The 14,382-nt window shown below is 40.0% G+C and overlaps 1 protein-coding gene across 5 annotated transcripts in view; it reads left to right on the top strand.

Annotated features, from left to right (window-relative positions):
• LOC121504157 (pyruvate carboxylase, mitochondrial-like) overlaps positions 1-14,382 on the top strand; it is a 465,432-nt gene that overhangs the window by 416,055 nt on the left and 34,995 nt on the right. For all 5 annotated transcript variants that reach the window (XM_041778797.1, XM_041778795.1, XM_041778796.1 and 2 more), the window contains exon 22: positions 13,610-13,789. In XM_041778797.1, the coding sequence (XP_041634731.1) occupies positions 13,610-13,789 (180 nt within the window). The remainder of the gene's footprint in view (positions 1-13,609; positions 13,790-14,382) is intronic.

Here is a 14,382-nt window from a genome sequence, read left to right as displayed (position 1 = left end):
ATCAATACATTTGAATTAAAATTGTATGTCCTTTTGTTCAGAAGAATCAAGAATTTTATCATAAGAACCCATCTGATCTTTTTTTTAATCAAATAACTAATTAAAGGAACACGACAAAGAAACAAGAACACTTGGACATAAACCATTGTCCTACTATCTTTCCCAACAGAGTCAAGGTTTGACAAACATGCATTTGACATTTATTTTGACCTCATATTTTGGCCCATTTCCCATCTGTTAACATGGAAAAGGTGGGGTTTATCCAGGGAGAGCTCTTAAACTTTCCCAGGTGGAGGTTGTTCCATCTGTGTTATCATACATTAGACAAGTTTAAGTGTACAGTGCCTAGAAAAGTATTCGCCTCCTTGGATGTTTTGCACTTTTATTGATTCTGTAAATCAGTCATGGCCAATATAATCTGGCTATTTTGACAAAAAATACTAGAAAACCTCTTTAATGTCAAAGTGAAGACAGATTTCTACAAAGTAATGTTATAAATTAAAAATATGTAATGTAAAACAAGTGACTGGATAAATATTCACCCCCAAAAAACATTACCTTGCTCTTTAAACCCTTCCATGCTTTCGCTGTAGGCTTCAGGTCATTTTCTTACTTAAAAATAAATCTTCTCCCAAGATTGTCCTCTAAGATTTTCCTTTATTTGGACTCATTCATTTTACCCTCTACTTACAAGCTTTCTAGGACCAGCTGTGCTTCACAGTCGGGATGGAGCGTTTGTGGTGATGTGCAGTGTTTGGTGTCTGCTAAACATAGCATCTTGTCTGATGGCCAAAAAGCACCATTTTGGTGTCATCAGACCAAAGAGCTTTCTTCCACTTGACCACAGAGTCTCCCACATGCATGAACTCTAGTCCAGATTTAAAGATTTTTCTTCAACAGTGGCTTTCTCTTTGCCACTCTCCCGTGATGTTTTGACTGGTGAAGAACTTGGACAACAGTTGTTGTTTGCAGAGTCTCTCTGGGGCAACTGCGGGGGCATGTTCAGTGTCTTAAATTTTTGTTGTATCCACTTCCTGACTTCTATTTTTCAGTAATTTACCTCTGAGTTGCTTGGGGTGTTCTTTTGTCTTCATGGTGTAATGGTAACCAAGAATGCTGATAAACCAGTGAGTGGACCTTCCTGACACAGGTGTCTTTATACTGGAATTTTTGGGACATATTCACTGCACTCAGGAGATCCCAGTTTCACTTATTGAGAGACTTTTAGCATCAGTTTTCTGGAGCTCTGTTGAATTAGGTCAGTCACTTTAAAGGACATGAATATAACGCAGTCACTTATTTTACATTACATATTTCATTTAATCAAAATTTCTTTATAAAAATCTGTTTTCACTTTGTAACCGTCTTTTATCAAAAAAGTCAATGATAAATACTTTTTATGGCATTGCATGTGCATCAAAATGAAACTTCCATCAGTGTGATGTCTTCTTGCTTTGATGGCTAATTGAGTGGCCTGCATATTAAAAGTGACATTATTTGTCAGGGGACTCAGACAGCTTCCTCATATTGTGAACAAGTTTTAAAAATTAATTTTCTTTTCATATGCTGTAAATCAAATCTGCCACTTAGATTTTCCTGTACTTTAAATATTAATTATTAACCAACCTATTCTCATCTTCACTATTTTATTGTTATCAAGCTTATGTAGAATTTCCCCATCAGAGATGTCTCTAAAAATTGGATGAGTTAGGGGAAATTTCAGTGCTTCCAGCATCATCCCCCTCCTTACGTAGTCCTGCTCTTCCACAGAGGGCAGCATTGTCTTTAGTATTACTTGGAGGGGCCAACAAAACTCTCATTGCAGGGAGTTAATAGTAATGAGTAATGTCTTTTAGATTTGGAGCTACTGATAATCATTTTCCTTCAGGGCATATTTACTGAAGCAACAGAAAAATCAGACAAAACATACATGAGTAGATGCCTGTGGGCGCTGTTTTAATGATGTTATCATTGAATATGCTACTTTACATTATGGCTAACCTCCGCTTATGTCTGTATGCATGTATTGCCTTTTCAAATCATCAAACATTGTCATCCTTTTGCAAATAGACAGCACGAAAGATTCCCCCAAAGCAGGTAAAAAAGAAAAATTTCTTGGAGTGAAATTTCTGATTATCAGTGTAGATAATTTTTTCATGATGGATGGGTTTTTAAAATGTCAGGAAGGAGAGAATTGTCCATGTGAAGTTCCTGAAGCAGAAGATGATATCTTTAAGGTAAAGTTGTGATTCTTAGCTGTCAGGATGAGATGAGAAGAGTGATACCACTTCATACGTGTCGAAACCAGTGAGGTTTCAAAGCAGCCAGCAGAGGCTCCAGGGACTCAAAACCTAAACCTAGAAATAGACACACTTTAAATCTGACAATTTTTATTCATGTTTTTATACAATTAAATATGCAGGATCTAAAAGGACAATAATTGAGTTTCAGAGGTGCTGGTAGGTAGATTTTGGTATGTTCAGACACTGCCAAGCTGTCGCTGTTTCCTTTTGCTTGAGGGTATCTACCATTCAGTGCTATGTGGGACTGCAGGAATGGCTTTTTTTCCATTTTCTTGATAGAACTCATATTTAATGCAGTGAGCTTTCTTACACTGTTTGAGATATATGAAAGCTGTTAGAGACAGGGCAAGATATTTTAGATTAAGCAGTGCTAAGGTGTTTGTTAAATGACAGTTCTGTTTCCTGACACTGTGTGACTGTTGTACTCATCATAGTAACTCTATGACTGTTAAATGGTCACCATAGTAAATCTGTGACTGTTGAATGGTCACATAGTAATTCTATGACTGTTGAATGGTCACCCTAGTAATTGTGTGACTGTTGAATGGTCATCAGAGTAACTCTGTGACTGTTGAATGGTCATCAGAGTAAATCTGTGACTGTTGAATGATCACTGGAGTAAATCTGTGACTGTTGAATGGTCATCAGAGTAACTCAGTGACTGTTGAATGGTCATCAGAGTAAATCTGTGACTGTTGAATGATCACTAGAGTAAATCTGTGACTGTTGAATGGACATCAGAGTTGCTCTGTGATTGTTGAATAGACATCAGAGTAACTGTGACTGTTGAATGGTCATCAGAGTAACTCTGTGACTGTTGAATGGTCACCTTAGTAATTCTGTGACTGTTTAATAGTCATCAGAGTAACTGTGACTGTTGCATGGTCATCAGAATAACTGTGACTGTTGAATGATCACTACAGTAAATCTGTGACTGTTGAGTGGTCATCATAATTTTTCTTTTCTTTTTTCTTCTGACACTGTGTGACTGTTGTACTCATCAGAGTAACTCTATGACTATGGAATGGTCACGAGAGTAAATCTGTGACTGTTGAATGGTCATCAGAGTGACTCAGTGACTGTTGAATTGTCACTAGAGTAAAAATGTTGTGTTTGTGTTTTTGAAAAGCGCTTTATTAAAAATTTTTTTTTTTCTATTTATGTTTTAAAAATCAATAATAGAACCCATGGGATTTCTGCCATTACCTTCTGACTAATTTCCATGTTCATCTCTATTAGATGACCCAAAAAGGATACATTTGATTTTGTAAAGGTTAGTTTGATTATTTAAAGCCACGAACCTGTTAGTTTGTATCTATCCAATGATTCCAGCTCTCACTTTGACTCTCCAATATGTGTTTTCCTCTCCTCCCCTGCATTTCACTTTCCCTTCTTCTTCGTTTCCTTTCTTTCGCTCTCAGATACATCAGTGTAAACATTAGTCTGTCAGTGTGAGGAGCGGTGTATGTATTTGTTTGCTCTGTCTTTCTCCTTGAGCCAACTTACTCTTTTACTTTCCTCTTGCAATTACAGGCACGTATTCACTCCCTCACACACACACCCTCAAACACACACACACGGAGTGTCTCTTACTTTGAGGTGGAGCACCTCCTTGTATTGCCTGTGGGGCTGCAGATGTCTATTGCACTTGTCTGTCTCGCCTCTGTCTCTCCTCCCCTCGGTTCATTTGTCCATCCCTCCTTTCTCGCTTCCTTACTCCTCCTGTCACTCTCTTCATCACCCCGGCTGCTGTTTTTCCCTTTCCACTTTCATTTCATCGCATCTCTTTCTCCATTGCTCCCCTCCCACCTTTCCTCATTTCGATTACACTTCCTTCATGTATCCCTAATCTTTCTATTGCGTCTCGCTCCTCCTCCTACTCCCCTTCTCCAAGCCTCTCGTTATCGCTCCTCTCTCCTGTCTCCTCCTCTGCTGACAGGTACCATTCTTTACTACGCTCCTGGCTGTGCTGGCCAGCATTACAGAGAGTGTGCATGTGCATTTTCCTCACCTCTTTTTCTCACACAAGTTGATCCTAATGTTGTAATCCTCTGCCTGTTAGAGGAGTTCAGGTTTGGGTAATGTTGCTTATCAAAACAAATTTAGGAAAATCACACGGGTATCTTACATACAAAGGCACACACTTGACTAACCGCAGTGCTTTCACACATGCTCACCCTCCTCTGTACCAGATTGCTGCTGCCTGTAGAGTCATGCAGGACCACTTAGTTAGAGGTGTACATTAGTGAAAGTGAGAAAGATGGACAGAAGGCATTAGAGGAGTAGGGTGAGAGAGAAAATGGCATGCAGCAGAGAGCTCCGGTCAGAAGAGATGGAGGTGTGTGTGTGCTAAGTGTTAATCTGAGCCTGCAAGAGGGACCACATAAGGTTACAGACAAGTTTAAGTGGTGGTGGGAGAGACACGCGAAGATCAGACTGCTGAGTGCTCCTGCATGCTCACTAAATATAGAGAGGTATTAATGCTTCCCTCCATTTATTCGTGTGTATAACAGTTTCATTACTGTCAGATCAAATCAGGAAGGCTGAGCTTGAATATCAGTCTATATGTAAATTTAAGCTCTTTTTATACTGTTTTTCTTTACAGTAATCAGACTTTATTTCCATCAGGGAACACTCTCATCATACATTTAACTGTTTTATTGCAAAATGGATCTACAGTCTTACTTAGCAGGGAAGGCTCTGCTCAAAAGATCCTACCTGGGTTAGTCAAGCAGCATGCTTTGACTTTCCAGGGTTTGCATAGCTAGAAACCCCCATATGGGTAGATGCATTAATGACAATGTGTACTGAATACAACAAAATTAGTTCAAAAGCAATTCATAGATAGAAGCATAAATCTGAATATGAGGATGCGTCAAGCTTTGTGCTATAAGGGAGGAGGCTAGGGTGGAGGAGGTTAAGCTTTACCTGCAGCAGTGTGTATCATCAGCACTAATGCAAGCAGGGATTAGTGAGAAGTACATCATATTTAAATACACCACTGAGTTGAGAGAAGGAGCTGTGATTGGCTGTGAGAGCTGGGAGGCGATAATTGGGCCAGCTGGCCATCAGCTGTTTATGGATTGGCGTATGACTACTGTGTCCTGCATGGACTAACGCTGAGCTTCATTTCTGAGATCGATAATCAAGTTGTATGAATGCATATCCAAAAAGTACATAAATGATTGCTTTGGTTATTACCAATGCTGTTAATTTTGGGGTAGCTGTGGCAGAAACCTTACATTGGGTGGTGGTCTAATAGATTTATTAAGCACTGATTTTTTTTTTTTTTTTAATTTGAACTACCTCACCAACTAAAGCATGATTTGTTATCACTTTTGGTTGAGACATACAGTAGATGCCCAGTATATAATCCCACCAAGTATTTTTTTGCTAGTTATGATGCTGAGCTTGGAGTGCTGATGTTATAACAGGTAGTAGCAAGCAGGTGGCCCGGCTTGAAGTTTGACCTGTGGCTACTTTTCCCTCTTTCCTCCTCTCTGATTTCCTACTCTGTCCACTCTGCCATCTAATAAAGGCTTAAAGCCAAAACAGACACTGTCAAAAATGTTGACCTTTTCTTTTCACCATCTTCACAAAAATATATCAAACAGAAATGGAAAATAGTTCCCTTAGCTAAGAGTTAAAAGAAAAATGCGAGAAAAGCTTCAATGTGACCTTGTAAAGCCGATGGATTGACCAGATTCCATGCCTTTCATCAGGCGGATTGATCTTACAACGCTTCAGTCTGAAACCTTTGTCCTTATTTAGACAATGACTCGACCAATTTTGTTTAGTATTACTGAAGGCCTGTGTACAATGAATGGCTGCTGGTGAAGAGATTAGTATGAAAGCAGCTATCACACCAGTTTATCAGAACTGATGGAAATGACAACACTAATGGCAAACAGTGGTCATATTTCTGTGTGAGGTTTTTACTTCTAACACGATCCCTAGCCTGCTGTGGTCCTTTAAACTGTATGATTTAGTTGTCTTCTTTATTCCAGCTAACTCATTACTCAAGTAGTAATTGTGGTAATAAGGCATTATATAGCTGGAAAAGATGATTCAGTGTGTCAACACAACACACAGCATTTTTCAAGACTTTTTTACTCAAACTTGGGCTAATTTGGGGTACTTCAGCTGACTGCTGGAACTCAGCAACCCATGAAGGGCAGGAGCTTTCTGTTGTTTGTTTTTAGATTTTATTGCTGTTCTTTTGCAACTCAAAGAAAGATGAGACTCAATTTCCATAAAACTTGCCCAGTTGAGTCAAATACAAACTTTACCAACAAATAAAAAACTCTTTCAACTTATTCAGTCTCTTTAGAATTAGTCACCTCTAAAGGGACTTTGATTGTTGTCACACATAAAAGAGAACAGCTGTGAAAGGTTACGCGATCTTTTGGCTCATTATCAGTCGGTTCATAATGGCTGCTATTGATGAACACAAGATCATTTTTATAATAATTCTAGCCCAACTATTTTATCTTTAAAGTGTTTAACCTTAGCTGGCTTTATATTGAATGGCAATTTTTTCCAAGCCTAGTATAAAAAGTAAGAACTTTAGGTAGATTATTTCTTTGTTGTAACAGTACTTCTTGGCATTGTTACAGCAATGTCTGTTTATTTCCCTTTTAAATGGTGCTGTATTTGTAAGGAACATGCATTTGTGGCATGAGCAGCAGCGCTGAGTATGTGGGTTGCACCCATAAAAAATTTGCTGGATCTTCTCTGCTAATGCCAAACAGCTGATTCTGCCATTGACTCTTGTTTGGTGGATTAAAGGCTGAAGAAACAAGACATATTAGCAATTCAACAATTTATTAATTTAACATCAGGAGCCTTAGTGGCGTGAGGAAGAACCATACACAGCGCCAACAGCCTGGCACTTCTTCCTCATGCTGGTCACCAGCCTGGTCTCACACTGCTGTCAGATGGTATCTCATTCTTCAACCAGCATTCATAGCAAGTCAGCCAACGTGGTTGTGATGGTCACTCTGGCACACACAGCACTTCTAAGCTTATCCCACAAGTGCTCAGTGGAGTTAAGTTCTGGCAGGCCCATCCATCCTCTCCACCCTCAAATTCTGGAGGTGGTCTCTGGTAAACCCTGCTCTTTGGGGTGAGCGTTGTCATCTTGAGGATAGAGTTTGGTCCTAGACTGAAGATATGGGATTGCCTCGTTGCGGAATCTCATCTTGACATCTCTCTGCATTGAGATTGTCTCCAACGATGACGAGCTGAGTTTTTCCAGTGAGGGTGATGCCGCCCGACACCATCACACTGCCTCCACCAAAAGATGTAACTCTATCAATACAGCAATCAGCATTGTGTTCTCCACATCTTCACCACACTCTTGACCCTACGATCCAACTGCCGTAGGGTGACTCTGGACATAACGTTCCTCCACATGTTAAGGTTCCAGTACATGTGTTGCCAACACCAGTGCAAATGGTCCTGACAGTGCAGGGTAGTCATGGCAGGCCGCCTGGCAGCATTATGAAACTGGAGATCGGCTAGCTGCAGTCTGTTTTTGATTGTCTGGGTTTTGCAGAATTTAACTGCAGAGACATCCCACAGTTCCTTGTCATCTTCTTGAGATGCTCACCTCACAGTCTGACATCCTCTGTTAAATGGAACTTTGCCTCCAGTTTCCATTTCAAATAATGCCCAACTTGGTTTAGGGAAACACCAGCTTGAAGTTTCCCTATTGCTCAGGCCCTATCCAGATCAGTCAAACTTGGCATGCTGATTGTTGGATCAGACACCTGCTGACCATTACTGGGCCCGTGCTCACAGTGATCAGTTCATTATTACCTGGGGGGGGGGGGGACCAGAAGCCCTAAACAAGACTAAATAGCACCAGCAGAATAAGCTGTTTGGCTCTGGCAGAGAAGATCTGACAAATTTTTCTAGATGCAATCCAAAGACTCAGCTCTGCTGTTCATACAACAATGCATGTTTCTTTCAAATGTGGCACCATTTAAAAGGGTAATAAACAGGCTTTCTAATGGTATAAGATTGTTACAACAAAGAAATAATCTACTAATGACAAATTATATAGTCCAATATTTCCAAACATCGTGGCTGCAAAAAGGAAAGCAAATGCTACTCCAGTATGTAGTTCCATCTGGTTTTATGCTTTGTAAAAGAAAAGAGGAAGACACTTAATGACGCGATCTTATCGGTGAGACCGAGAGGGATCAGCACTGAAGAGTGCTGAGCTGCACTTCACACAGGAACAGAGAAAATCAGATATTTCCAACTCTGCACAACCAGGATGTGATTTTCTTCACTTCTCGTCTAAAAATATAGAAAAGCTCACACATCATATGTAGCTCACACAAAGTTGGAAACGAGATTTCCGTCTCCTCCCTCTCTCCGGCACCCAGAGTGTTGTAGCCGGTCAATTCGTCAGCAGAGACTCATTATGAGAGTAAAAATCTTGATCTACCAATGGATCTAGAAAAAAAAGGTATTTGGAAGAAAGGAGTGAGATTAAAGAGAGAAGATGATTAGTGAGTTTGGAAGACGAGAACTGGAAGGATGGTTTATGAAGATGGATAACAAAGGAAGGAGTTACAACTCTAAATGAGCAGCGAAAGACTAAGAAAAATGGACTGATAACAGAAAGAGCAAACAATATAGAGGGGAAGGCACTGAATGGAGAAGTAAAGTGCACTGGCATGCAGCTTTCTTGTGTTGGAGATGGATTTGGAGTAACTCAGCAGTGAGCTTTTGTTCCACAGCTATACCAGCTTAGTGGTCTCTACAGGGGTTTCAACAACTCATTCAAATCCCTGAAGCTTCTCCGTAAATAGTCTTTCTGTCAGTGCAATGTATCATTATTGCCTCTATTGACAAACATAATCAAACTGAGTTTTAGGTGGTGTAGCAGCAGGAAAGTGCACACTTGTTTCAATCAGCAGGAGGCGTTTCTTTCATGCGTCTTGCTGGGAAGACGCCGATTTGCTCGGAAGGTTGCTTTTAAAATGTGCCGAGTGATTAGGGACTTTGACATGCACCCTTTTAAAAGATGTAGCTTGTCGCTGGGAAATTAATTGCTGTGACACAGTTTTTAAACTAGTGCCATGATAACCACTGACCTGTTTAACTTGGGTCCAAACAGAACTGTACACTAGGAGGAGCACTGTCAAGTATCTCTGAAAGCAATTTATCCGAAAATAATGTACATCTGAATTCAAGGTGCATGGATTCATTAATTTTCGACCATTCCTCAGTATAGCTCTGATTCACCCATAAGGAGCTTCTCCAGCTTAAATAATCTTAACATAGCCTTAATGCGTGACACAATTGTTGCAGTGATCTTAACCTGCTATCAAAAGCTGTTCCATGGGTCTTTTATGTCAATGGGGTCACATCAGAAAAGAAAACAGCAACTACTGCTCTATTTTGGGATCATTATGGGTGTACTATTAAGAATCTGAAAAGTCTGAGAGGTCTACAAGGGAACAAACTGTCTTCAGGTATTAAAATGAAAGAAGGTTTTATTATTAAATCATGCAGACAGCTCTATTCAGCTGCATGCTGAGGGCTTATAAGGCACAAAGAATTAATGAAAACCAGATCAAGGCCGTTATTATTATTAGAATATTTAAAAATTTTAATTTCTGCACACACACGAGTCTTAAGGATCATTTTTGACTGTTCCAGAAAATGGTCATTCTTACATCAACGTATGTACAGTGGAAATGCGTAAGGTGAATCATGGGCAGCATGACTCTGTTTGTTTTGTACCTTTTATCCTTTTCATGCACAGACAGAGGACAGCTATTCAAAAGCTACTCTCTTGCGTAAGCATGGGTTTTAATGGCATAGATGCACATCAGCCACTACAGTAGACTCCCATACACAGACTACTAGTGGCAAGCCATTTTACATCCACATCCTTCTATTGTAGCATATCCTAGCAGGTAAAAAAAAATATTGCAGTATCAAGCAACATCTAAGGAGTCATGCCATTGATACATTTTCCAAGTACTGATTTCAGATTGGGAGGAAATTCCAATTATTTATCCGTCCACTGCATTGGACACCATGCAGTACTAGCAGAGTGAAACAGAGCATTCCCAAAGTCTGGGTCAGGACCAAAAGTTGAGATTTTTTTGGGTCACCAAGTAAGTTTTCATAATGTCTTTGCTATAAAGATATTACGTGATCTTCATAATGGATCACCTTTTGAAATGTACTGTATTTCCTCTAATTTGTGTTCCATAAAGTTGCACTAACTTTGGATCAACCTACAAATATTTTGACTGAGACTGGACTCTGTGCACCAATACTCAAAATTCTAGGTCAAATGTAGTGCAGGGGCTTATCTTTATAAGAGACTTGTAGGGGCGCCACTGAGCCATTAAGCCACACCCACCCAAAAAATTGAATTGAATTTTTCTTAACAGGCTCTGTGCACAGCAGGGTGTGATGTATTTCTGGTGGAAAATTAGGTGGCCTGACATCTTCCGCCCAACGATACGTGCTAAACCAAAACAGAACCTACTGCCATTGTTCTCTAAAAGTAAACTGTCCTAAACTGCATTTATTTGTACAGTTTTTGTTTGTTTGGTTTGTTTTTTTAGATTGTTTCTGTTTACTCTTTTAACATAATGGCATCCGAATGTGCTAAAATGAAGTTTCAAAGACAGGTTGATAACACTTCTGGACATCATTGCTGTGTGCATCTTCAGCTAAATTTAACTCATCATTGACAGTTACCTTGGGTAATCTCCTGACCAGAAGTTTGGGGCTGCCTAATGTCAAATGTGGAAGTGATTGGTTCATAGAGCCCATCATGTTTCCTAGCTCTAATACCATTTTTACCCCCTGACAAAACTACTTCCTGTTTCATGACAAACAAAAAATCGCCCTTGCTGCAGCGTTGGAAAAAAACTCATGGCTTTCATCGTGGTGCCGGGTGAAGGTCTTTTCGATATTTCAGAGCAAATTTGAGTGAGATTTGATCAACCACATAGGAATTGTGGTTAATAGTAAAGAAGAAGTAACTTTCTACTTCCTCTTTCATGCCAGTAATGGGTCACCATGGCAACAGCTTTAGGGTCAGACCTGTGAGCTTGAAAAGACAGCATGGGGACACTTAAAGGATTTTTCACACAAATTTTATGGCAGATTTGGTCAATTTTGCTTGCAATTTTAGGGGGCGCTAGCGAGTCAATACCCATTGCTCTTAACGGAAACCAGTAAGGCATCAACTTTTCACCAGGCCCCATGCATGTGTCAAACTTAAAGGCTTTTGGAATATGTTAAGGCTGCCAAATTTCAAAACTCCAAGGAATAAAATTGTGAATAATCCTAACAATCTCTAGGGTCCCCCAGAAACACATGCAGTGTGGCGCAGATGGCCTAGTGGTTCGGTTGCGCCGGTTCAAGTCCAACTTGTAGCTCATTTCCCAACTCTCTAATCCCTGTTTCCTGTTCTAACTACTGCCAAAGGGTCCAAAATAAATCTTTAAAAACGTGCATACAGTACGGAAAGAGAGTGTGCGATGCTGTGCATTGTGATGCTGTTAGGAGTGTTAACCTTGGCCTATTTTCTACATGTCATTCCTCTACTTTACTTCCTGATTTCCAAACACATCCACTGTTTCACCCTCTTACATAAAGGCATAAAAGCCCAGAAATAAATGTTAATTTAAACACACTCATAACTTAATGTGTTTAAATGTTAATTTAAACACATTTAGTTATGAGTCCCTGCAGATCAATATTGATATTTTAACAAAAGGTGCTCTATTGCTTTTTGAATCTTACGGTGATGATACGATAAATTAACACTAATGCATAAGCTTTGGAGGTATTTCCAATCTCCAGCAGCTTGGAATGAGGCACTCCTGTCATCTCTAGAGATTACCAACACACAGAGCCTGGACTGTGCTTGTTCAAAGACTGTAGAGATCTCAGGAGCTAAGCTAGCCTCACATCCACTGAAGCCCCAGGGGAGTTTGTGGTAATCCCGAAGCAGCGTTTGAGTATGAGCGCATACATGTCTGCTTCATGTCCTCCTTTAGATAACGTGGCATCACAGCTCTTTGAAATAAGTCTCAAGTTCTTAGTTCGGAAATTCATCTGGGAACATCGATTTGATCTGAAGTTCACCCGTCTTGTTTTGTTTTTTTTTTCCCTCTTTTTGTCATGTGATATCAGCTGAGGCTGCTAATTGCCACAAAAATAGGCACCTTGTAGAGACGGGACCCAGTCTTTGTTCTCTTCAGATGCCTGTGGTCAGTCATTGAAGTCTAACCATGGGCTGGAATAAAGAACAAAAGGCTGGACTACTTTAAATCTGGATCTCAGATGTGACTACATTTTTCTGTCCATTCCCTCTATTAAACCTTTACCATTGTCTTTAGTTTAAAAGTGAAACCTGTAAAACTGAGTAGAAGAATATGGCTTTCAAGGTTTTTCTGATGTTTGTGGGTGACATTACTGACCTCTGTTTTTCCATAATGATTAAAACTCCCTAATGGAAGTCAGAAAGCCTTGAATCTGAGCCTCCATTCATTATGACTGAAGACTACTATGAGCCTTTGGTATTTGCATCAGTGTCCTGTTTGCAGTCAAAAAGACTCCACTTATCACCATTATGCAAATAAAGACTGCTATTAGCATAATGATATGCCATTATTAATAATGAAAGAATGAATACATGTGATTTTAATGACTGTTGTCCTGCTCTTTGGTCTTTTCTCTTCATTTTCAGTTCTTTTTTGCTGTGAAGACCTGTACATGTAGATTAAATCACTGCTGCCAGATCAAATGATCAAAGAGACGGTATAGATGTGAACATCTTTTCATTTCTCATTCAGCTCTCCTGGCCTGCTCTCCTCTCTGGGTCACTCAGTGCTTAATCTTCATCGACAGCGTCTTCATTAAAACAAAAACTCCGTCACTGCTTTTCTCTTTCAGTGAAATCAGCATGGATGTGTTTCTACTGCACACCCACTGGCAGGGAAACCAAGCCAGAGCAGAAATTTGCAGATGCTGCAATTTCTTAAACTAACTGCAAGATTACACCTGAATAGATTCTCTGTAAGTTTTTCAGATTATTGTCAGCTTGAAATTCCTGTGGTAACACGCCAGATAAGTAATAGCGTCGCTCCTCATCCTTAGCAAACTGAGATACAATATCGCTTAAATCTTATTCTCTGTCTGTGGTGGGAAAAAAATGCCTGAGTGAAGACTGAACTGAGTTAATACAAGCTCTTTTTTCAACACCAGAACATGAACTTCAGCAAACTGATACTCACACTTGTGTTTTTCTGTCTTAGGTGACTCCCTCGTCTAAGATCGTGGGTGACTTGGCTCAGTTCATGGTGCAGAACAGCCTGACCAGGGCTGAAGTGGAGGAGAGAGCAGACGAGCTGTCCTTCCCTCTGTCTGTGGTTGAGTTCCTGCAGGGATACATTGGGATACCACATGGAGGATTCCCGGAGCCCTTCAGGTCAACGGTATGTACACATACATGTCGTTCCTCACTCGGGAGGGGAAAAATTGACACAATTTGACACAAGTCACTTGAGCCTAATATTGATATTTTTATGTCTTATTTGCATGACTCCTTACAGTGGTGCTCATGACATGAGTATGGCAAATGCCAGGGCCACCCACAGAATTGGCTGGGCCCCTGAAAAACTCAGCTGTGAATCACTGCTGACATCAGTGCATGTGTATTAGATCAGTAGCATTGTTACTAGCCTCCTGGCTAACAGTTACCTCATTTTGGAGCTGAAATTGAGTCAAACTGTTGCTGGGTCCAGTTGTTGGAATCATTAATTCAGGCTACTCATTAAGACCTTTTCAAAATATTGTCTGCCCCTTTTTTCTACTTTTCTACATTTCTTAGCCTTTAGAAGATGTCGGCCGCCGTAACCCAATTTTGGATCCTACTGAAAATGAACATTTTGTCAGTTTTATGCCACTTTTGTCCAGTTTTGCCATTGGTTCACCACTTAATGCCCATTTTTTGGCACCTCTTTTGGGCACTTTTATCCAATTTTGCTGACTTTTGCCATTTTTTGTCTCTTTCTGCCCATTTTTTCCA

This window comes from Cheilinus undulatus, linkage group 22 (genome assembly GCF_018320785.1).
Source record: "Cheilinus undulatus linkage group 22, ASM1832078v1, whole genome shotgun sequence".
NCBI classification, from domain to species: domain Eukaryota; kingdom Metazoa; phylum Chordata; class Actinopteri; order Labriformes; family Labridae; genus Cheilinus; species Cheilinus undulatus.
Note: the sequence above shows the minus strand (reverse complement) of the source record. Positions and strands in the feature narration are given on the sequence as shown.